Raw genomic sequence first — 26074 nt, 5'->3', positions numbered from 1 at the left:
AAATGCCACCTGAAGGGTATATGGCAAGGCTAAGCCTTCCATATATGATGAGAACAGTAAGAATAATAGGAATTCAGAGGCACACGAGGTTATGTAGAAAGGAGGGTTTCGGACTGGGAACTGGGTCAAGAGGTTAGAATGGGTGGAGAGAGGCAGAAAGAGGGAATCCTAGGGTGTGGACATGGCTTGACGGAAGGTGTGGGCACAGGAGTCTCAGTGATGCAACTGGGCAAAAATTTGACTTGATCATTTCCTTTTTTTCTCCCTCCAAATCACATTCATCCAACCTTACTTATTTCTTTGTTATGCAAATTTCCCTTTTTGCAAAACTTATGAAATCTGGACTTTAGTGACTAGTCCTCTGCCTTCAATTTGAGTCATAATTTATCTCTTTGAAAAAAATTCTCAAGTGCTTTGCATATATGATATTTCCTCTATAAAATAATAATTTAAAAAGAGTTACAGTGTGCTGCTTGATTTAAAACCCTTCCAGCATATCCAGCACAGAATCCTGCAACTAGTAGATGTTTAATAAATGTAATTAACAAATTCGTGTTGAAATGGCCACATACAGGATTGGAATAAGTGGATTATGACAGTTTCATATTTTGTTTATTTTGCGGTTTCACTTAATTGAGTGCTATGAGGTATTCATAGTTTTGTAAACTAATAGATTATTACTACAGTTGAAAACTGGATTAATATGAACCTAAAATTTAAAGAACATGTGTGTATTAGTTTCCTAAGGCTGCCATAACGAATTATTTAAAACTGAGTGCCTTAAAATCACAGTAATTTATTCTCTCACAGTGCTGGAGGCTAGAAGTTTGAAATCAACATGATCCCTTTGAAGGCTCTAGGGAAGAGGTCTTTCTTGCCTCATCCCACTTCCCGTGGTTGCTGGCAATCCCAGGTGTTTCTTGGCTGGTAACTGTGTTACTCAAATTTCTGCCTCCGTCTTCACATGGCTGTCTTTCCTCTACGTGTGTCTGTGGCTTTTTAATAAGAATACTAGTCATTGGAGTTAGGGCCTACTAATCTAGTATTGCTTTATCTTAACTAATTACCATCTAAAAAGATGCTATTTCCAAGTGTGGTCACATTCCGAGGTTCTGTGTAGAAATGAATTTTGCGGGGACACCATTCAACCCAGTACACTGCAGATGGACTCCAGTGATCCTTGCCACCTGGTATTCTCATCCTTTCACTGTCCTCCTCCACACTCAGTCATGGGTGGCCTGTCATCAGTAAAATACTGTGGAGGTGACAATTGTGTGACATCTGATGCTAGGCTGTAAAAGACATTGTGGCTTCCACCTTGCTCTCTCTGGGTGAGATAGTCACCATGAGGTGAGGACACTCGAGCAGCCTATGGAAAGGAAATGATGCCTCCTGTCAATAACTAGCACCAGCTTGCTAGCCACGGGAGCGAGCTACCTTGAAATGGGATCCTTTTATCCCAGTCAAGCCTTCAGATAACTGTACCTCCAGCTGACATCTTCACTGCAACCTCATAAGTAACCCTAAGACAAAACTTCCCAGCTAAGCTACTCCAGAACACCAGACCCACAGAAACTCTGAGATATTAAATGCTTGAAACAGCAAATCATTTTAAGCCGTTAAGTTTGGGGGTAGTTTGTTATACAGCATTAGATAACTAATACATGTTTTGGTTCCTGGAATTTTGGTGCTACCATAACAAAACCTAAAATGTAAGGAATAAAATGGAATAGGGAGGTAGGTGGAAGCTTTGAAGAAACTGTTAGCAGGAGTCTGGTGGCCTTTGAGGAGGCTGCCAATGAGGACATAAAGAAAAGTGAGGAAGACGTTATTGGAAACTGGAGGAAAGGGAACCCTGGTTATGTAATGTCAGAAAGTTTGGCAACACTGTCACCTGTGGTAACATGGATAGTATAAAATGTATCTAGTGAACTGGATAATGTAGCCAAGGAGTCATTTCCAAGGTAAAGTGTTGAAGGTCCAACTTGGTTTCTTCTTGCTGCTTATGGAAAATGTGATATGAGAGAAAAAAGTTGTGTGAAGGAATGTCAAATAGAAATGAGCCAGGACTTTCTGGTTTTAATAATTCTTAGCCTCTCTTGATGACAAATGATGCTAAAATTAAGAAATGGCTTCCAGGAAAAAATCGAATCCAGGACACTGTCGGGAAAACATGAGATAAATATGGAGCTAAAATTATGCCCGTGAAATCTTTTGTTACGACCTCAGAAGTACGTAAAGTAGTGCCTCAGAGACCTATTCAGTCGGACAATGGACTTTCTAAAATGTCTAAGGGTGTTGTCCCTCAGCCGTCTCAGCAGAAGCCTAAGGTTAAAAAGACCTTATGTCAAGTCACAGAGATCTGTGGGTGTGGCTTTTGTCTATGGAATGAACTCCAGTAAAATTCATCAGAGACCCACAAAGTTGTTAAGAGAATCATATTGACCAAACATCACCAGCTTGAATCAAAAGCAACCACAGCCACACAAAATGAAAAAAGGCCTTTGGAACGTCAAATTTCTTCAAGCAGGAAGTAGGCTGAGAAAACTTTTCAACTTCAAAAATGGGCAGCTTTTCAATTTCAAAAATGGACAAATAAGTATGACTTGGGAAGAAGTGACAATCTGGAGGGCAGAGGCAAAAAAAAGAATTAACTCCAGGCCTTTAATCCTAATCAAAGAACTGCCAACTGTATCCTATTACGGGCCAATGAATGTGTATGTTGGGGGGCTGGGGGGCGGGTCACATAAGTTTTCTCTTTAACTGACATGGCTTCAGATTGAGAACTATACTCAAAAGAGCTATACTCAAGGAATCACGTTTGAGGCACTTCATCTAACACCTGGACCTGATTTAGACGATGAAATTCTGGACTTTGAGCTGATGCTATAAATGGGGTGAGACTTCTGGGAGCTTTGGAAAGGGGTGAGTGCATTTTGCACGTGGAAGCAATGTGAACCATTGGGGACCAGAGGTTGGACTGTAGTCACCAGCTTCTAAGATGGCCTCCAATGAGCTGCATCTCCTGGTTTTCATGCCCTTGTCATCACCTCTCACATTGAATTACTGCTGCCCATGTGACCAATAGAATACCATGGAAGTAATCGGTGTATGATTTTTGAAGCTGGGTTATAAAACGTTGTGGCCTCTGCCTTACTCTCTGAGATTACCTGCTTTGGGGGGAAGCCAGTCACCATGTCATGAGGACACTCAGGCAACTTGTGGAGAAGCTCCCATGGAGAGGAACTGGGACTCCCTGCCAACAGCGAACACCAGCTCGCCAACCATGTAAGTGAGCTGCCCTGGAACCGAACCCTCAGTTCTAGTCAGGCTTCAGATGACGATAGCCTCAGATGACATCTTCATGAGAGGCCCCAAGACCGACTGCCCAGCTAAGCTAATCCCAAATTCCTAACTCATAGAAATGATAAGATAATAAATGTTTATTGTCACTTCAAGCCAATAAGGTTTTGGATAATTTGTTCTGTAGCACTAAATCCCTAATGTATAAGCTTTATTAAAATCTAATGTAAGAAGCATGTTGAATGAATATGCTACAATAAATTTTGTTTCAAGAAATAAATTGATGCATCTTATTTTGTTTTGCTACTACTTAATATTAAAATTAAGATTATTTGCAAGCAGCATATTTCATTGTACTTAATTCTATACATATAGGACGTAAAAATAGAAATTTTATTCAACATCATTTTTAAAAGAAAATCTGAATGTAAGTTCTAGATATTAAGTTGTACTAATTTTTAAATAATGTGAGTGTTCACATAGGTATTCACTAAGTCAGTGAAGAAATTAAATCAATAAATAGGGAGCTGTAGTAGATATTTTTCAGTTGATTCACACACACAAAAAGACAAGCAAATAAGTTGGTCTAAACTGAGACTTTTAAAAAATAAACATATATTTTATTGAATGTCTACTATAGGCTTAATATTTCTAAATGTTGTAATAAATGCAAAATAAGACATCGTTTCTTCCTTAACGGAGTCTTTTTTTTCTCAGTAGAAAGCAAAAAGATAGCAACTACTAAGACTTTAATAAAAGTTAAGGTAGACTTTTGTGCTATTGGGTTAAGTACTTTCAAAATTTGGAATTCTAGAAGCAGAGTTGGTTAAGTGTTCGTGAGAATGGTTTGGATAGTTAGATAAATGTCACTTTACCGTTGCCAGACTTTGGAGTCTGCTGAGGGTGGAGATGAGAGTATGCAGTCACCAGCTGCTTCTCTGCTCCCAGGGTTGAGGGATTGTGTGAATGGATAAGGAGGCCTTGCCTTTCAGTAAACAGTCCTTGATGTTCCCTTAGAATCATCGCTTTGACGGCTCACAGCCTGTGCACCAGCGGGGGTAACCCCTTTTAAGAAGTCAGTATAGTTCACCTGTGGGAGGAGCACATTATTCCTCTGTGAAAAATTAGCTTGCTTCTGCCCCTCTCCTGTTGTTCGGGGCTACCCAGGTGTCTCCTGGGAAGAAGAGGGGTACAAAGACAGATGGATTTTGGTCTCTCAATAATGCAAGTGAACCAAAACTCAATCTGGAACCCATTCTTAAACTCCAACCCCACTACTATAACATGAATTGCTGCTACCTAGATTCATGGTCTTTGTATTTCACAACCTTTCATTTTCTTATAAATACTTATCATGGGCCAATGATTGATTCATACGCTTCTTCACCATTGAAAACATTCACCATGTGATGTTATGGGACTTTCTAGGTAAGTAAAGGGATGGTGATGCTAAGAATCAGATGGTGATTTGCAGCACAGATTCTAGACTCAGACTGCTTGTACAGAAAACCCATTTCTTTTCCTTGCAAGCGATGTGATTTTGGAAAGTTAGTATACTGTCTGTGCTTTAGTTTCCTCAGGGAGTGGTTGTTCCTCGTGAGAATTAAATAGTAATAAGTGTAAAGCGTTTAGAATAATGACTACCACATATTATGCATTCACCAAATAAAATGGCTGTTTGTGTTTGTTGATGTCGTTGTTGATAGAAAAACATACTGCCGTGTATTAATGCTTAGTTTATTCCAAGGGCACTAGTGAACTCCAACGCGCTAAATTCAAATGATTGATTCTCATTTCTTATCCAATTTGACCTATACATAGCTTTTGATACAACTGGCTACTTCTTTCTTGCAACATTCTCTTTACTTGGCTTCCAGAACCCTATATTCTCCTGGTGTTTTCTTCTTCATTGGCTATTCCATCTCTGCTTCTTTGTTGGTTGTTCCTGTTCTCTCTGACCTTTCAGAGTTGGTGTGGTCCAGGGCTCAGTCCTTGGATCTCTTCTTCTCTCTATCTGTACTTTCATCCTTGGTGATCTTGGGTAGTCTTATAGCTTCCAAATCTGTCAACTCCCAGATTTAGATTTCCAATCCAGATGTCTTTTTGAACTTCAGACATCCAGCAGCCCACTTGAAAAATCCACTTTCATAAATCATATACATTGAAAACTTAAAGTATCAAAACTGAACTCCTACTCTTCCTCAAAATCTGCTTTTCTTACATTTTTCCATATTTCAATAAACAGAATTCTATCTTTATATTTTTTAATTTTTTTTATTTTTGCGGTACGCAGGCCTCTCACTGTTGTGGCTTCTCCCGTTGCGGAGCACAGGCTCCGGACGCGCAGGCTCAGCGGCCATGGCTCACGGGCCCAGCCGCTCCGCGGCACGTGGGATCTTCCCGGACCGGGGCACGAACCCGTGTCCCCTGCATCGGCAGGCGGACTCTCAACCACTGCGCCACCAGGGAAGCCCCATCTTTCCTATTTTTGACGCTCAAAACTTCAGAATCATCCTTTTCTCCTTTCTTCTACTCACACCTCACATTTATCTAACAGCAAATCCTATTGACTCGACCTTCAGAATATGTCCCCAATCCAGTCGCTTTGCGTTACCACCTCAGTCCAAGCCATGTCTTTTCTGGTCTTGATAACTGCACTGGCTTCTGACTTGTCACCATATTTCTGCGGGTGCTCTCCTATTGTATGTTTTCAACCTAGAAGCTATAAAAATAGACTGCTCAAAACCCTACAATAACTTCCCTTTCATTCAGAGTAAAAGTCAAATCCTTACAGTGCTCTGCAAGGCCATAGGCAATTTGCACACCAGCCACCTTGCCCCCAATCTCACCTAATTGTAACACATAGCACACTCTTGCCCCAGAGTGACTACAGTTTGTCTCCTCTGCCCAGAATACTCCGACCCTAGATTCCATGGGGGGCAGCCCTTCACTAAGACGCCTCCTTCTCAGTGAGACTTTCCCTAATTACCACAGTTAAAATTGCAGCCCCCCACTGCTGTTCTGGCATCCCTATTCCCCCTTGCCTAATTTTGTTCCATAGCATTTACCACAGTTTAACATACTATATTTTACTTGTTTGTCTTTTTCCTCCACCAGTATGTAAGGCACGTGGCAGGGGGGTGGTTGGTATATTGTGTCCACTGCTGTATTCTCAGCATCTATAACAGTGGCTGACATATGCTTGATTCATTGGTAATTCGCTAAAAAGAGTTCAAGAGATCATAGAACTGCCTGATTTTGTTGAAAATATAGGAAATTAGAATTCCATTTTGATTGTAATGCTCAGGTTGCTTAAATGGCCTAAAATAATTCCAGGGGTATTTTATTTCACCTTGGCTTATTTAGTTTCAGTTATTTACCATAGTCTATCAAATGCCTTTTAGCATAACTGTCTTGCATAATTTACCAGTCTCAAGAGAGTTCTTGTTAGATTGGTAAATGCTAAAAAGATTACCGAATTTTCCTGGAATCAGTTTGTCTCTCACAGCAGGATTATTCTGTCATTAGCCTGGGGATAATTGCTATCACTCTCAGCCACTTGGTTCCCATTATAAAACATGCAGGGCAAAGGTCATGTCTTACCAACATTGAAAATGTACTCTGTGGTTTTAGGTCAATTGAAATATTATTTCCATGCTGAAAAATAGTGACTGAAAAATGTGTCATAAGATGTGTGAAATGGGTCAAGCCTGCCCCAGGCATCTCTCAGGCGTTTGAGTCATTTACAGAGACGGCTGAGTCCCTGATCATAGAATGTTCTGGTGAATGTCATTTTCATTTCACAGAAACTCCAGGGTAGGAAGAAAAAAAGGAAGTTGTTTGCCTTCTTTCAGGACTATTAGATGTCTTGTACCCATCATTTAAGTAAAGGTCACAATCCATCGGGGAAAAAAGATTGAAAACTTTTATGAATTGGGTCAACATGGCAGTCATAATTGCTAACTGAACTTAAGGTATATTTTGAATTCCTTTGAAAGTGTGCAGAAGTTGTTCAATATCAGTAGATTCTATCCAATGTTATGGTGAAAAAAAAAGATTATATAATTCTAAATTGCAAGAGATCTCATTTTGTCAAAGACGCATGTTATTAGTGGAATAAAGGTGTAGTTAGAGAATTTTAACATCTGGTCCTTGAAGCACTTTGACAGGATTGAAGAATTATTATTATTATTTGTGAATTATAGCCAAAGGAGGATAGTAGGCAACATGAAGTTACCATGAAGACAGGAGTTATTTCCAAACTCCTCTCATATCATTTATAAGATTTGCAGTCCCATCTCACAAGTAATACTAATAAGGAAATATTGCTTATCTAACTAACACTTAGTGGTCACAGTCACACCTGATTCTTTTTTTTTCCCTTGAAGTAATGCATTCATAATGTGCTATTTTACTACAGAGGATAAAATGTATTCAATTCGGAAATGATATATAGATTGCACAAATGGAAGGTAGTTTTCTCACAAGAAAGAACCCATTACATATAGTAATATCTAAAGACCTAAATAAGAGCAACATCTGTAGATATCATTTCACGTTGACAATGTAACACAAAAGTTTCCCCTTTTCACTTCTTTGTGAAGTTTCACTGGGCATGTGTCCAGTTATATTATTGTTTTTCTGTGGGTAATGAGTGAAAAGTTGCTTTGTAAGTAATGAAAAACTGATAATTTCCATGTTACTTCTTAACTTTATGTTTCTAATTTCAGATCTCCTTCCCCTTCCAGAGGAAGTTAGTGATGCCATAGCTTTAAAATGCCTGTTTTAGCTGCAAAACTCAAATGTTCACTTTCTGTTAGAAAGTCTAAAGCAGGTGGTATACACTTTCTTAACATTTGGAATTCTTTAAAGGCAGGTAAATTTGAAGTTCAGGTGTGGGTAGGTTAAGCTGAAGTCATAATCCTGGTAACATTTTCCCAAATAAAAAGAAAACCTTTCTTTTGAAATGCAATTGTTTGTGTAGTTGTAGTTCTCAACTGCATCCCTGCCATAATCATTACAGCCTCATTTTCATTAACTTGGCATAAATCCCCAAAATAATGTTTGTTTTGATTCTGATTTGGATTTTCAATAGAAAGTAAAAGATGTGAAATGAAGAGGTAGCAGCTAAATCAGGAGTTTAAGCCACTGTGCTACTGATCTCAGAAGGAATCTGGTCTGGAAGGAGGAGACCTGAACTTAAAGTGGAAGGGGCTCTTGCTGTTAAACTTATAGGGGTTATCTTTTGACTTAGAAGCCCCTACTTTTTTCCATTTGTCCCAACTGGGCAAACATTATTTAAAAAGTGATCAAATCAAGCCTGAGAATGAGAGGCCTGTGTTTCAGGTTTTTCTATGGTGGTTCTTAATGCTCTTCTGCATGTCTCCCACTGGGCTGTGTACCTGAGCCAAGTATCTGTTCCTCTTTACTAAGTGAGCTTCTAAGAAAGGGCATGGCATAGTGCCATAAGGAGATGCTCAACACAGACATGGAATGATAACAACAGGATTATATGCACAGTGAAAATGCTCTGCTTGACCATGTCTTAGTTTGCTCTTGTGTGTCCATGTCTAGAGGACTAGGGACCTTAGTCAGAACCTGTCAGATATGGACCAGGCTCTTCAGGTCAGCATCCCTGGGTGGAAATGGACGTTTGATAATATTTGCTAGAATGAATAGCAGTGAAACAACTGCAATAAGTGGATTCCAAAGCCTTATCATGTCAATTTCATCTCAAAAACATTTGTCTTTTTAATGAGTATTTTTCCACTGCCATTAAACATCCCCGTGTGATGTTAATTGTATTGTATATTAATAGCATAGCCAATAAATTCATGTGACATGATGAAATGTTGCATATATGCTTTGATGGAGCCTAAAAAAAGAAAACAGGTCTTTTGTGTCCTTTTCTGTTGTCATTTGTCAGTAAAACGATAAGGAATTTTCTCTCCAATTTATTTTATCTTCAAAACTCACCTCTGGTAATATTCCCCTAATAAACACATTATTTAGTGGGGTAAAGACATTATAAATCCTGTAAGGCCTTTATCAAAGGACTATTTATGATTATTTGCCAAAGGCAAGAAAGTAAAAGATCTGAAATTTAGCCATCCGCTCCTGAAAGGCACAACTACAAATCTCTGGTCCGGAATGGGGCATCTGCAGTTTCACCTGCATGTTAATAAAACCAATGAGATCCTTTGTGCCTCTAGAACTTGGCCAACTCTTAGTCCTGTTTCCCAATGAACTGCCCTCAAAGTGGCTTTAAAGAAGTGACACATACTGAATAAAGCCCCAGGAAAATGGGAGAGGGGTCTGTTTGCAGGGTTAGGTCACTGAGCAGCTTCTTGGCAATTTTGACTTTGGCAACGATTCATCCTCAGAAAGGACACCCGCAGACCCTCAGACTTTCTGTGAATGCCTCTGGAGACTCTGTTTCAGGTATTTCCAGGCTCTGGATTATGATGGTCATTGTCTGACTCTGTATCTATTGCCCGACTGTGACTAGGAGCATGGTGACGTATTGTCTGTCTCTCACAAGCTCAGGGAATAGTTGAAGGTAAGGATCTTGTGCTGAAGCAACATGAGAACTTTGTGCTTTGTCCATGTGACAGCTCATAAATTCCATATTCCTCAAGAGTAACAGCCAGTAGAATTGTGAAAGGTATATTAAATTTAAATTTCAAAAGGAGACCCTCATGTACCCTTCTTTTAATAGGGGGTCTGGAATAGACTGTAGAGGTCCCATGTTTTATTCATCATATAGTTCCATCGTTTTTGGTTTAATCATTTGATAGCACCTGATTATATAAAAGATGGTTCCGAAATTAAATGGTGAAAATATAGCATAAATTGCAGTATACTGCAGCAGTAGAAAGAGTTAACTAGGTCTACTGGGAGCATCATAAGCCACCAATGAAATCATTTTGAATAAATAAATTGAACATAAGGAAAAGAAATAAAGTATCAACTTTACGGCATATTTGCATGTTCCTAAATTAATTTTTATCTCTATATAGTAACATACCATTTATCTCTAGTTTGCTTGCTAATCTACTACCTAGATTCTAGCCCAGTGGGGGAAAAAAGACAACTTAGAGCAGCCAAAAGTCCACGGACAGAAAACTCAGGCAATTAGTGGTAACAAGAAAAAGTACCTGGCACACAGTAAAAATTCCATGAAAGGTAATGACCATCTTTTTATTATTATTATCATTATTGATTGCTTATAGTTCTGTTTTAGATGCATGATCTCATTTACTATTTACCATAACTCAATGGCGTTGGTTTGGTTAGCACGCCCATTACACTGTTAAAGACAGCTGAGGCACAGGGGGATCTTGTAGCTATTCAAACTCTCATAGCCATTGAATAGTGGAGCTGGGATTTGTCCAAAGTAGACTGGCTCCAGATATATTTTAATCATTTTATTTTATTGCCTCCTTAGGTACTCACTGATTGCATAAATATATTATAGTTGCAGTCATAACAAACTTGGCTATCTGGCTTTATAGCTTGCAGAAAATAAGTGTGTCTGGGTCAGAAATGGGAGGTAAGACAGGCTTCCTGACTCTATCAAAAGATAACACTTAAAAACTTAGCAACTAAAAAAAAAAAAAAACTTAGCAACTAATAACAAATATTATACTATAGAATTTTATTAAAGTTATCTTAAAGGTAACAGCACACTAACGCTTTATTTAAAATGATGGTCTGGGGTTATCTTCTGAGTGTTCTACTATATTCAATAAATTACGCTTTAAATGGTTTGAAAGAAAGTAATCCAATCTAGAAATATTGATCCCCAAATTATTTTTTAAAAAGGTGAGAGAAATATACTTGGTAATTAGGAGGGAGAAGCTTTGATAATCATTTCTTGATGGTGCTAGATAACTGGGGTCTTACTGTTAAACAAGTAGTCATACTTTTCAGTATGTTTCAAAGATCCAGGATTTAGAAAGTATCCAGCTTAGCTAACTTTCCCTAAAACTTAAACTAATGGTTGAAGAGCCTTTTGCCTGTCAGTAGATTCTTGATCCACTGATATGTTGGATATCAAATCTCATTTGTTATGTCACCGAAGAAAGGTCTTCTCTTTGAACAAGTTGTCTGGCAATAGTCTAAACTGCCATATTTAAGAATACAGATAGTAACATAATTCTACCCCCTACATATAAATATTTTCTAGACAAACATGACAAGACCTGCAACTGTAATGTTAGCAGCCTGAAACCGAAAACTACAGTAATTCTTATTGCTTTTTTTTACATCTGTTTTCCAGTTAGCAAGTAACACTCTAGAAATTAATAATCATGTTTATTGAAACTATTTCAAATCTTGTTTCTTACATTAAACATAGATTTGAGCCTTATTTCAGCTTCATACATAGGCTGGAACACAATTTAGAAATTTTAAGTTAACTTTGTGCAAGCTGAATAACTCACTTGCGTCAAGGTCATCTTGTGGCCCATGTTGGTGACTTGATTCTCCAGAATTTAACAAGAAAAGCCTGTACGAATCTTGTTTCTGAAACAATTGTCAACATAGCAGTGGATGTGTTGACACCAGAATGTCAATGTATCAGCTTTTTAAAAGACAAAACTCCACAGACCGACTATCTATCTATCTATCCATCACCTATTTTCTATTACTTTTTTAAAAACGATTTATTTATTTATTTTATTTATTTTTGGCTGCATCGGGTCTTAGTTGCAGCACCGGGATCTTCATTGAGGCATGCGGGATCTTTCATTGCGGCACGCTGGCTTCTCTCTAGTTGTGGCCTGTGGGTTTTCTCTTCTCTAGTTGTGACGTGCAGGCTCCAGGGTGCGTGGGCTCTGTAGTTTGCAGCACGTGGGCTCTCTAGTTGAGGCGCGCAAGCTCTCTAGTTGTGGCGCGCAGGCTTAGTGGCCCCAAGTCAGGTGGGATCTTAGTTCCCTGACCAGGGATCGAACCCGCATCCCCTGCATTGTAAGGTGGATTCTTTACCACTGGACCACCAGGGAAGTCCTGATTTTCTACTACTTTTCTTAAGTGAAATCTTTATGCAAATAGCACTGTAATATATTTCATTATTACTGAAATTTCCTTTGCAGTTCAGTAAAAATAGAGTAACTACTGCTAAAAATACATTTCCTCAATTTGTAATTGTTTACCCATATTTTATATATTGTATATATTCACTGAGGTTTATGTTCCATCTATTTTTCTTACACCTGGCCAAATACCACAAGTTCTACAGAAATGATGAAACTCTGGGACTCCTTCAGCTTCCCGCTTGGAAGGAGAGACCACCCTTCTCTGCAGTCCCACCCTCTGAATTCCCTGATTTCCTTCTAGCTCACTTCACTGGACACCTGCTCACAGGTGCTGAGATACAGTACAGATTTCTAAGTTCAGTTCATCAATTTCCTGTTCTGAAGGGGAAGCAGTAAGGTTTTCTGTCCTCTATCTGCTGTTCCGTTACGTCGGCAAACTTACAAGAGGGCAAATCAGACTGAGAATCCAATCAGATACTGTCTGTTCTCTGAACATGAAAAATGAACATCCAACATCCAGATCATTAAACCTGGTAGAGAGAAGCAAGTCAAGGTGATGCTCTCATCACAAGTATAGCCTGTTCTATTGTCAAAAGACCTTGCAAAACCAGGTTAATCCTCCAAGGCCTTGTGAATTTGGTTAGTTGCTAACTCCTGAGAGAAAATTTAATAACGTGGGTGAGCAAAAGGAGGTCATAAAAAGAGAATTGAATATAGGGTGTAGCCAAGATGTCAACTCCATCCCTGGAAAATCTGTGAGGAAAAGAAAGTCAAATATGAAAAAAATATTCTCTGGCTGTTAAGTGGTATAAAGAATAGCCATAATAGGTCTGAATGCCCTGCCCAATCTCCTTCATTTCACTCTTTCTATTATTTATTAATTATAAAAAAAGAAGAAAATAATTTAGTGCTATTCAAATAGATATATACAAATGTCAACATAGAACAATGCTGGGCTTTGCATCCAAATGGCAATGACTTGATAACAAATAGGTAGTATTTGCTGAGACTTCATTCATTTGATAAATGCACCATCACTGTTACTGAACAACTTGACATGGTGGAAAAAATTTTTTTAACATCTTTATTGGAGTATAATTGCTTTACAATGGTGTGTTAGTTTCCGGTGTAAGACAGAGTGAATCAGCTATACGTATACATATATCCCCATATCTCCTCCCTCTTGCATCTCCCTCCCACCCTCCCTATCCCACCCCTCTAGGTGGTCGCAAAGCACCGAGCTGATCTCCCTGTGCTATGCGGCTGCTTCCCACTAGCTATCTATTTTACATTTGGTAGTATGTATAAGTGACATGGCAAAATTTTTGCTTAATTTTCTTCCTTTCCACTTAATATTTTGTCTACTAAGAAAAGGACATACAGGCTTCCCCCATTTTAAGAATGGATGGTATTCTCAAAGACCATTTGAGAATAATTGTTTGGAACTTGGGATATATTTCTCTGTGATACTTGTATACTTTGTAATAGATGTCTGTCACATACATATCAAATTAATACTAATAGCTCATCAAAACTTACATATGATCATTAGCCTTGGTATTAAGAGCTGTATAGACTTATATCTATTAATCTTATTTTAAAATACTGATGCCCGGTCCAAAATCCTGAGGTTTTATTAAGGTCTGTTTTTCACTCAACCTAGTTAATTCTGATATGAATCCTGGGTGAGAGGGCACCTCTGGTGTATTAGAGTCTATGGTGAAATGCATTAACAGTTCTATTTTGAACATCAAGTCATATGTTTCCCAGCTTCTGGGTCAGGGGTCTCCTGCTTACCAGTTGCTGAGAGCAAGACCCCCTTAAATGAAAACCTCTGTAGTATTTCCTGAAATAAGTGCTTCAGGAGTCACAGATCGGAGGACAGGATTGGAGCACAAAAGAGGCAAAAGAGAAGCTGCGGGTACCAGGGCTTTCTGTCAAGTGTGTATTTCTTAGGACACTTGGAATCCCAGAATGGTCAAGCTGCCGGTGAGCTTCATAGGCCCGTCTAGTGCAAACCCTTCATTTTACAGAAAGGGGAATCTGTTGCTCAGGCAGACCCTGGGCCAAATCCTGATCACGTCTTTTCCTGTATTCCCAGAGGCCTGGGAGAGTGGCTTATAGTCTCATTTTCTTCTTGCCACGCACTGCATTTTACTCCCTTTTCTTCCTTTGGCTCACTGTGACCATGACCACATCCCAAAGCCTCTTGTCTCTGAAGTTCGTGTAGAATCCTTCAGAAATAAAGGGGAGCCATGAAAAGCGGGGTGCATAGCAAAGGTCCTGAGTCCAGAAGTAAAAGCTGACCCCCTAGTATTCATTTAAGTCTTTCCTAATCCTTCTGTTCCTAGTTCAGTCTTCTGACTGATCCCTTGATAAAGATCATAACTAATTATGAGGTTTAATTAAGCTTAAAATTTCTTTCAATATTTTAACCCTCATATAAAAAAAATGACCTATAAGAAAAGGCAAAGAGCTCTTAGTTTGGGGGTAGAAAAGAGATTTTTATATTTGAGGAGAAAACTTGGGCTTTCTTTACCCATCCGTTCTTTAGAAATGTAGTCGATGGCAAACATTGTCCTCATGGAAATTGAATGAGAGTTCTGCTGTAATGGATATTTACCATGGAGTGGCATGAGGCAACAAAATGAGGATGAGGGATTCTTCCCACAGGCAGAGTTGTTGCAACAGTGAAGGTAGAGAGAGTTATTTTTACCTACCTTCTTTCCCCTTAAACTTCAACTTCCTGGCCTTTGGAAGTTGTGCTGTGCCAGTCTGGACCACCCTCGTCCACAATCATAAGCAAAAGGCTCAGCATGAAAAATTTGAACGTGGACTTGATATCTGATAATATTAACGGGTTATTTCTAATGTTTTCTTAGATGTGATAATATTGTGGCTATGTTTAAAAGGGAATCCTTACCTTTTAGCAATATGTGCTGATATATTTACAGCATATTCTTGTAATATATTTACAATATTCTTGGAATATTTTCTATGTAAAAATAATTGAAATGAAATGTAGGGTTTGTCTTTCATTTATGATATTAAAAATTAATTGTACAAACAAACAAACTCAGGATGACACTCTGAGGTTTGGGAAAGGGAGAAGGAGGAAATTAAATTGTACTGAGATGAGAGAAAACTTTCTCAGACCACTAGCCCCTGATGGCTATCCATTTATATGAAGGAAATATCTCTTCTGGCATAAATAAAGTTGGGGACTGCATGCTTTTTTTGGTTGAATACATACGTGCAAGTATCTGTATTCTCTGAAGCAAAAATAATAATCACTGAATAACTTAATAACTTTCTATTTTGGGCCAGTGACTCTGTTAAGGTAAGTAACAAACACCAAAAGCGAAAAAAATTTTAATTCCTTTTTGCCAATTTTTTTCATGGCAATATATCTTTACTTAGGCCATAATTTCAGAAAAAGAAAAGTTCATTTCAAACTACTATATGGAATCTATTTTAAAACTGAATAAATAAAACTGCATGTTGGTCAATACATTTCAAGCTAACATTGGGAGCTTATCCTCACTCATCTTTTACAAATGCTGCTCTGATGTTCAGATTTTTAAAAAATTATCTATTGAGCGTCAGTGTATTTTCATTTTGAGTCCTTTTAACTATCTGGAGTACACACACCCACAGGCCACATCATAGACAAGAAGACATCAGTGCTTAGCTACAGGAGTCACATTCTTGACATAAATGTGTAATAAAATAACATATTATTCAAATATTTTATAACTTGAATGTTTGCCTTTGTTTTTCAAATATCAGAATATTGTAAAAACTGTGAAGATAGAATCAGATAGTAAAAAATATTACAGACCACAAGTCAAAATGTCAGTCCCTCATGCCTTAGTCTTTGTGACTTTGGCTAAGTCACTTACCATCTCTGGACTTAGTTTGTTCTTTTTTTTTCTTTTTGCGGTACGCGGGCCTCTCACTGCTGTGGCCTCTCCCGTTGCGGAGCAGAGGCTCCGGACGCACAGGCTCAGCGGCCATGGCTCATGGGCCCAGCCGCTCCGCGGCATGTGGGATCTTCCCGGACCAGGGCACGAACCCATGTCCCCTGCATCGGCAGGCGGACTCTCAACCACTGCGCCACCAGGGAAGCCCAGTTTGTTCATGTTTAAAAATGTGAAGGTTGGATTAGATGAGCTCCCAAGGGTGTTGATCCAGATTTTGAACCATGTAAATATCTTAATACTTTGAGATAAAGCATCTTTAAAGTTGTCTGATTCTCTACTATCTTGTTTAAAGGAAATTGAATTTCTGGGAATAAGTGTAAATATGCTACAATGTGAAACATGCCCAAGGTTTCTAGTTCTAATTCTGGTGTTTCATTACTGAAATCAATCACTTATCAGCAACTGGTCTAACCAGTTGCAAAACAGAAGTAAAAATATTTCTTATCCCATCTTCACAGAGAATCGGGGAGGATCAATTAAATGAAATAAATTTTAGAGTCCTTGGAAGAAAAGAAAGGTACTTCCTAAATGCAAAGTATTTGCATCACTATTATTCTTATTATGCATCAGATATGAGCAATGCAATTTTCCTGTGTATTCCTGTTGGCTTTATGTTCTCAAGGGAATGTATTTGAAAAATAAGTAGAACTATTTCATGGCTAAAGTACTTAAAAAAAAAGACTGTATTTCTGAAAACCACAATTTTGGAAATACAGAAAGCAAACTAATGCTATCTTAAATTCCCTGAAGAAGAGATTACATTTTCTGGAGAAAATTGACATAATGAAATACTTTATATTCATTAAGTTACTTTCAGGCTTTTTATTTCTTCAAGTTTTTACCACTACCGTTAAAAGACTAATGACTATACCTGTATGCTTTATGGCCAAATAAATTAGAAATTGTCCCTTTTTGTTTAGAATTTTAGAAATAGGGTTTCTTATGTTTACAGGTTTTGTTTGTTTTGTTTTCTTTTGAAAAACGCTTATAGTAATAGAGACTTTTGTAAAGTGTTATTTGAAAAACATTATTTCAACAGGAAATAACTCCCTATACAAATCTTGAACAATAAAATGGTTCAGGGCTTCCCTGGTGGCGCAGTGGTTGGGAGTCTGCCTGCCGATGCAGGGGACACGGGTTCGTGCCCCGGTCCGGGAGGATCCCACATGCTGCGGAGCTGCTGGGCCCGTGAGCCATGGCCGCTGGGCCTGCGCGTCCGGAGCCTGTGCTCCGCGATGGAAGAGGCCACGGCAGTGAGAGGCCTGCGTACCGCCAAAAAAATAAATAAATAAATAAAATGGTTCACAGTTTTCCAATGAAGTCAGAAGATTCTGCTTTTAAAGTTTAGTTTAACAATGAGACTTTTTAATAAAGCAATTAAATTAATAAGAGATGACTGGTGACTTGATTATAGATTTAATAAAGACTATCCATTTTTATTTTAGTGACTAAACTTATTTAATCCCAAACATTTTAGAATCAGGGGAATAGGACATGTAGTAACTATTTTCACATACACAAAGTTAATGTAGCACAATGAGGTGATAGTCCCAGTAGTTTAAGCCCAACTCACATCTGTGTTAAATATGCAAATAAGTATTATTGGTCCAGTTTTCAATTCTGCTTTCTCTATATATAGTTACTTGTCTGGCTGAATTTGTATTTACTCTTCAAGACCTACAAATTACTTAATGCACCAAGTTTTATTAAATCAAGAACTGTTATTACGTAAAATCCTGTGTACCAAGTTAAGTGTTTATTCAGTAGATGGCTAGCATTAGAGCTTGCATGCATCATAGACCAGGTATACATATTTTGTGCTTAAGGTCGACTGTCAAAAAGTTCTCACCTCCTTTAACTATTTCTGTAAATATTTATTTATAGATATCAAGGTTCTTTGATCACATAAAAAGTGGAAGGATTTCTAGGAGTTTATCTGAACATTTAAGTAAGCTAGGGCTCTGATTTTATGTATACAACTCATACTTATTTACTTAAGTGTATGTTGATACCTTTACAAAGGCCTACATGTTGAATTCAGGACTTGGAAATATAAAGTCACTGACAGAGCCGGGACCACGCGTCCTGAGCTTCTGTTTGTATTCTAGGATGCGCTCTTGCATTATTTTTAAGTCCAGAGTAGACATTGTCTGATTGAATCGCATCTTACCTATTAAAAGTTACAGAATAAAAATCTTAGTCATAGATGAGAGTTCATGTGTGTTTACTGAAACATTTTATAGATTTCCCCAAGAACTGATAAAACTAAATTCAACAGGAGATAAAAAGATACCCAAGAGCAGATGAGCACAGGCCAAGCAGTGGTGACTGATCTGCATGTAGGTTAAAAGATGCTAAGACTTTGTTTGATTTTCCTTGGAGACCCTTAGAGTAGACTTCTGAAACTGATTTGGATTATAGATTTTGCTAAAGTAAATAGGGCACATTAGCCTTTTGTTTCATTGGCTTTTAAGTACTGGCTTTTGTATCCCATCTGGAATGTCCATTTGGATTCTTGGACCTTACTTTAACACTGCACATACTATTGTTTGCTTTGTAGAATAATGCTGAGCCATTTCTGCTATTGTAATATCAAGGTGAAGATAAAATTTTACGTTTCAGACATTTTTGTACTGGGTCATATTTGGTTTTCAGTATTAAGGAGAGATGTTTGCTTCTTAATAATAGTGGTCAGTCATAAGGGATAGAACCCAATTGTGTTATTTTGAAATGATGACAGAATTGATTCATGGATATCTGGCAACAACAAAAAAAGAAACAATTATGGTGAATAATAAAGGACATCTGAGTCTTACTCTTTGGTTTTGTGGAAGCTGGTGATATTGGAAGAGATGGAAAAATAAAAACTAATGGTTATTATCTATTTCTGAAAGGAAGTGAATATAATACTGGATAGATATGTAGTTTTAGATAAAGAGAGGTTAAGATTATTCCAGTATTATTTTTCTGTTTCTAGACTCTGCATGTATGTCTTGGTCTGTTTCTAGACTTTGCATCTATGTCTTGGTCTCATCATCATTACACCTGCAACTTTACATTTTCATTGCTTTTAGAACCTCCTTTGGTGTATAAGCAGAAATGAAAAGAGAAGGTGAAAATGTAGGCAACTTTGTTTCTTTCTAGTAGTTCTTGAAAGTTCCATATTTCACTATTTAAAGAGTACCCTGTACAAATTAGTGACTGGATTCTAATCACCAAAGCCCCAGGTGAATCTTATGGTCAGGTATGTTTGAGAAATGATATATTATCTCTCTACTTCACCCAACACACTTATTCTCTGGTTATATAGTTATTTGCATGTTGTTAACCTATTTTGAGGGTTTATAAGCTCCTTGAAGTTATACAGAGTATGTCAGTATCTGCACTTTTCTGGAAAGAGAATCCACAGCTTTCACCCTATACCAAAAAAAAAAAAAAAATTGAATACAGTTGACCCTTGAACAACATAGGTTTGAACTGTGCAGATCCACTCATCTGCAGATTTTTTTCAGTAGTAAATACTACATGATCCAGTTGGTTGAATGGGCAGATATGGAACTATGGATACAGAAAAATTGTGGATATGGAGGACCCACTATAAATTATACATGAATTTTTGACCGTAGGAGGGTCAGCGCCCCAACCCTTGCATTGTTCAAGGGTCAACTGTAAATAACAGTATTCTCTTAAAAAATCTGTATCTCAAACTAAGGTAGGAACATTAGAAAATACATTTCATACCACTTGCTAGATTTTAAGCAACCAAACATCAGGAATTGAATGCCTTACTGATATATATTTCCCTTAGCACTTGGGAACTGTCCCTCTCATAAACATTTTTGCACAGATGGATTTTAGAGTTGCATAAATCTGGGCCTAATTCTTTGGACCTGGTACCCCACAGTAGTAAGTAAGCTAGGTACTTGTGTTCCATGGTTACCTCCTTCAGGCAAGAGAAGTTTTATAGGACAAGAGCCATTTACTTAACCAATTTATTTTGTCTCCTTCCCCACTCAAAATTATCAACTCTAAAGAATGTAGAACATAACGGATAGATTCAAATTATTTTCAAATAATTCCTGCGTAAAAAGAAAGAATGAAAACGTCCCTCCAAGTTACGAGCTAGAGCGGTGAGATACCTCCAGAAGCTAAATCATCTATAGTTTGGCTTTTTTACAAAGGTCTCTTCGGGTGGTGATTTCCATGTTAAAAAACAAAGCTATTTATTCAAAAAGGAAAAGTGTACAGAGTCTCTGTGATGAAGCGACTCCCTAAAGAGTAATCTCAATGAGGAAAAAAAAAGACATGACGTTCTAAGCAACAACATTTCCTTGGTTGGGGCTCCCCTGGTGGCGCAGTGGTTGAGTGTCCGCCTGCCGATGCAGGGGACACGGGTTCGTGCCCCGGTCCGGGAAGATCCCACATGCCACGGAGCAGCTGGGCCCGTGAGCCAGGCATCTCACCAACCACTCCATAAAAATCCCCCAACTAGGAAGTATTTTAAAAATTCACCTAGAAATAATAGCAAAGTAATTAGCAAAGTTTTGCATTCTGCATCTGTCTGTTTTATTGTCAATGTTGCTTATTTTTTTTTTTTTTAAAGCTGTGTTAGCCATTACAGAGCTATTGTTCATTCCTATGGGTCTAGGACAACAGGGGCAGGAGTCAAGGCCAAGTTATGAGTCCCCAATACTTTTGCCATGAATGCATCACACTCCAGACTCATTGGACAGCTACTGATTTCCTTGGATCATTTTAATCCAACCCAAAATTCTTCTATGGCTCTGGAACCTCCTGAGGCTTTCAGAGGGGTTAGAACTATGGTTCTCAACCCTTAGCTGTACATCAGAATCACCCAAGGAGCTGTAAAAGTGTATAGATATGTGATACTGCTTCCAGAGATTGCTGATCAACTTGATCTATGGTGGGACGCAGATTAAGTGGTTTCTAAAAGATGCTCAGGAAGTTCTGATGTGCAACAAATGGCTGAAGATGACTTGTTTAGACATTTCCAGACTAATTTTACAGAACCCAAATATAAGGATTTGGGGGGGAGGTGTGTCTTCAAGAGCTATAAGTAGTAACACCATACTTTAAATATATAAAGTGGTGTCAGAGTAGTCTGAAAGAGTTTACCCTCTTCAATCTGAGATTTCTAAATCCAGCAAGCACATAAGATATTATTTAAAAACAATCTCATTAAGAATTTGACTGCCGGAAATTCTTGAACACCTACATATTATCATGGTGGAGCGGGGGTGGGGGGGGGTCTGATCCCAGCAGGTGTCCTTTTTAAACACCTGTTGGAGTGAACTCTGTCACTGACCCTTTAAATGGGATGGAGTTTTAATTTTCCAAAAGCTGTGAGCCAGTTGGAATGCTAGAAATGCACATTTGTTGCTTATGTTCCATTCTAGTAAACCATCTCCTGAAGTGCTATGTTGATCTCTTGATTGTGTAGTTAATGAGAGAAATCTATAGATACCATTCAGAATGCCTAGCAGTCTTGTTTATAGAGGTTAACTAGAGAGAGTTGATTTCCCATCATCAGCTAATAACGAGAAACACTGTTTACCATCTTGTGAGTCTTTCAAGAATTGATGGGTTAAAAACCAGAATTGTCATTGTAAATTGGAGAGTGTTGAAAGCTCACCTAGATAACTGTTTTACATTTTTCCCAAGTGGAGAGTCTGAATTTGTGTTTGATTATAATGAAATAGCTAAAATGTTACCCAGCTTAAGGCCAAACATGCCTGTGAATGATTCTATCCAAAAGCTGACATAAACACACTGTGTCACTATTTCAAGCATGTTCATCATGTCTATCTATAGCATACTACTGAATCAGGTACCGCCTGGCTGAAGGTCATGGGTTACACATAGCTCTTCAAATACTTTATTTCTGAGACAGCTGAATTACTCCCTGACCTGACTTTAGTGAGTGGGAGGGTCATCATCTGTATGCCTTACTGCCCTTTCTAAAAATAGTAGGGGCTTTAATAAGGAGATATTTTAAGCAGCTCATATTCACTTGTCTCATCAGGGGAAGCTTATTTTGGCCACTTGCATGTGTCCAATTTGCATGTGCCTAGAGTTAAACTTTTGGAGGCTAGTCTGTGCTCCTTCACCCCACTCATCTAAGAAACTGGCAAGCATAAAGACACTGGAATTACTAGCTGAGAGTCAGTGGGTAAACACAAATGAAGGGAAGACACTTTTTAGGAATGTGATTATGCTTCCGAAATCATCCATTTCAGACATTTTCACATCAGTCCTCAGCTTTTCGGATCTGTTTTCATAAAACCTGGCCGTGATTTCACTCCAGAGACCTCAGTGATCTTGCCGCTTTTAATAAACATTAATAGGAGCCACTGCCAGCCTGTGGATAAGGGAAACTAATGAGAAACTGCCATCCAAAATCAACAGCAAACACAAAACCAAGCAAAACCAAAAAATCCAAAACAAAACCAAAAAAGAACAATCTGTGCTCACAAGAAGACGCATAGAAAAACACCGAGATGTAACTTTGATTTGATAACTGGATTTATCAGTCACGTGACTGACATGCAGTGGGTACTTTGTATTTTTCTACTCTGAAATACAAGTGCAAGTCTATGTTATTCTGCACAACTGGGACCAAAAAATTATGAGTGTGAGAAAACGCAGACTCTAAAAGCAAGATGGCGTTTAAGCAGGTAAACCCTGTTTCACAGTCATGTCATTCCAGTACAGTTGTACGTGGTACTCGTGTTTCCACCTCTAAGAAATTTCCATTTTTTCGCATCAAAAACTCCAGATATGAAGCTGAAGCTGCTTTCTTCGCCAACCTGAAGCTGTCTGATTTCAACATCATCGACACCCTTGGAGTTGGAGGTTTCGGACGAGTAGAACTGGTAGGTGATTGCTCTTTAAATGCTTTTGAGAGTCCTGTCTTCCTTCTTAATTTTTTCTCCTAGATTAAGATTTCTCTTTTCTTCTCTCTCTCATCATTATTGTTCCTAAATTGGTACCAAATACTCTCATTTCAGCACAACAGAGTTTGCAACAAAGTGAAATATGTTATGTAATCAGTAAATGAAAAATAAAATAAACACCAACTTACTTTTTAGAAAACCTCTGCATATTAAATGAAAGGTAAACACACTTACTTAATGAGGAGTCATAAAGCACTTAATACCCGCTGATTTTCTGTGATCTTTGTTTACTTCCTTAGTTCTGAGCAGTGCTCACTAACTTAATTATGCACTCTATCTATAATCACAATAACTGAAATATAAATTTAAATATATATAAAGGGAGATGAGGTATATTTACATGTATTATATATCTATGTATATAACATATAATTATTCTCACGACTGCTTTAAAAATTAAGTAAATGGTGTTGTAGTTATTCTGTAGTTATAAGCACCTATTTAGATTATAGTATATATCTATACACACATACATATAACTGTATTAGAAAATATGGTATGAATATTTTATATAATATATTTCACACACATGTTTATTTATGTGTATACACACACAGCTAAGTGAAGATGAAGAAGACATTTTGGCACAAGTTCGTACATTAAACACATGGCATCAATATGGTGTAAACCAAATGAAAGCATGTTCTATTGTGCCTTTGTTTAAAATATAAATTTAAAAACTGACATATTACAACAAAAATTAGAAAAAAATGTACTCTTGTGACTGAGTTGCTGCATTCCACATTGTGTGGATAAAAACCATATTTGAGAATGTAGATTAATGTCCACCTCTCCTGAACATGGAGGAGTCCCTGATATCAGACACCAGTACAGTACGTTAGGAACTCCCTGAGACTGTGTACAGTTCAGTAAATAGTTACTGTTGCCATCAGGCAGTAGGAGAAATCCCCTTCCATAAAAGTAGATTGACCTAGCACTATTTTTGTATTTGTCCATTTGTGCTGTAGTTGGGATTTCTGACTTTGATGGGCAGAATGATGTTATTTACTTAAATATTAGACAAGAAAGGTTTAGAACCGTAAAGTGTTTCACTGAATTTGTGTGATGCTTCCCTTAACACTGGCTGGAGATACTATAGTAATGCTGCTGCTGACTTGATTCCTGACTTCATAGTGTGCCTCTGGGCATCTAAGTATTGAATGTTTTCAATTATAGGAGTAAAAATCAAGTAAGGGCTTAGAAAAACCTCTTTTCTGAATCCTGCCAATTAATGCAGTCTTAGATTTATTTTTCAAGAACATTAATTTTGTGATGAAATAGAACTTCACATAGTTAATGAAGATTTAATGACTGTTATACATGAACAGCTTTGCACGGGGAGTGTTGGGACATTAGAAACAGCACAGAGTGTAGCGCTCGTAGCCATGAAGGATTTATTGTCTGCTGTGTTTATTTACATAGTTGTATGTGTCTAAACCCCTCTCTCTATGAAGCAGTATAAAGGACAGAATTCCCTAGAGATTAATTTTATGGCCGTTACAGTTTCTTAAAATTATTTTTTAAGGACTGTGGACAATAAAATTGCTGTTTTAGTTGACAAAAAAAATCAACATTATAACTTTGTGGTCTCCTAAAGAGGTCTGATAGCTTCAAATTGGGAACCTTTAAGTTACCAGTGAGATATTTTATGAAATATAGGAATTTACTTAGGATTTTTGAAATACTGGAAATCACTTAAAGACACTGAAACCACTTCAAGATGCATAATCAAATGCCACGCTGATAGTGGAAAACTTCTAGAAAATTCCCTCAAAAATGTGAGGAGGCACAAACAACCACCAAATTAAGGAAGGTTCAAAGTGGGCATATTAAAGGTAATGCAGTTTAAAAAGACAAAATATGTAAGTGTTTGTAGGCATGTGTGTGCTTGAGTACATACATACTTATATATAATCTTCACCCCAGGAGTGATAATCAAAGGCAGTTCAGCAATTTTCTTCTCATGGATGTGATATTTTACACGTCTACACAAATGTTTTTAGACTAATGGAAATCGTAACCCCAAGGATTAACTTAGGTTGGAGCTGTAGCCTGGTTTGAAAAACTTTAGATGTATTCCTGAATGATAAACCCATGATGGGTTATAAAGTATAACTAGTACATCATGGGTAGAGGTGCATGTCTTTAACCTCTGAAGTGACATCATCTTGCGTGATCTTGCACTTCCCAAACACACTAGGAGATTATCCTAATACCCAAATTGTCTTCACTGTTCGAGGTGGACTACCCATTTAAGTGATCACTGTTATTACCCCAGAATCCATTGCTCCCAGTTCTTGCCACTTACTAACTGTAATGTTGATCAGGTAAATGACATTATAAAAATTACCACAGTTACACTTTAATTTTATAATTCTATTTCTTAAAATTTTCCCAGGTGTTGATTATAAGATGATAAACTACTGAATTGGATATGAAGAATTAAGAAATTTGAATCTGTGAACCCCATTTCCTGTTAGAACTAAGTTAGAAGTGCAGTTTTATTATCATTTGATATACAGATCATGTTATTTGCTTAATGTAATACCATTCAAACACTTCTTAGCATTTCTTAATTTTTATCATTTATGTCAATTTAGATGAATTTAGATGCAGGGGTATTTTTCAGGCAGAAGAACTGCTAAAATAATTTTTTGCCAACTTTTAGAGATGAGAACATAATAGAAACTTAAATATTTGTTCAATGATGAGACCAGAAGCTTGAAGTGAAGGTCTCATAGGAATGGGAGTTCTGTTCTTAAGTTATTCAGTCTAT

The 26074-nt window shown here is 37.7% G+C and overlaps 1 protein-coding gene across 3 annotated transcripts in view; it reads left to right on the top strand.

The window, feature by feature from the left end:
- The window catches only part of PRKG1 (protein kinase cGMP-dependent 1), a 1343672-nt gene that overhangs the window by 1272879 nt on the left and 44719 nt on the right, over positions 1-26074 (top strand). For all 3 annotated transcript variants that reach the window (XM_032607772.1, XM_032607771.1, XM_032607770.1), the window contains exon 10: positions 23121-23217. In XM_032607772.1, coding sequence (XP_032463663.1) covers positions 23121-23217 — 97 coding nt within the window. The remainder of the gene's footprint in view (positions 1-23120; positions 23218-26074) is intronic.

The sequence above is a fragment of the Phocoena sinus genome, chromosome 16 (assembly GCF_008692025.1).
Source record: "Phocoena sinus isolate mPhoSin1 chromosome 16, mPhoSin1.pri, whole genome shotgun sequence".
Taxonomy (NCBI): Eukaryota; Metazoa; Chordata; class Mammalia; order Artiodactyla; family Phocoenidae; genus Phocoena; species Phocoena sinus.
This window is presented reverse-complemented; position numbering and strand designations above follow the sequence as displayed.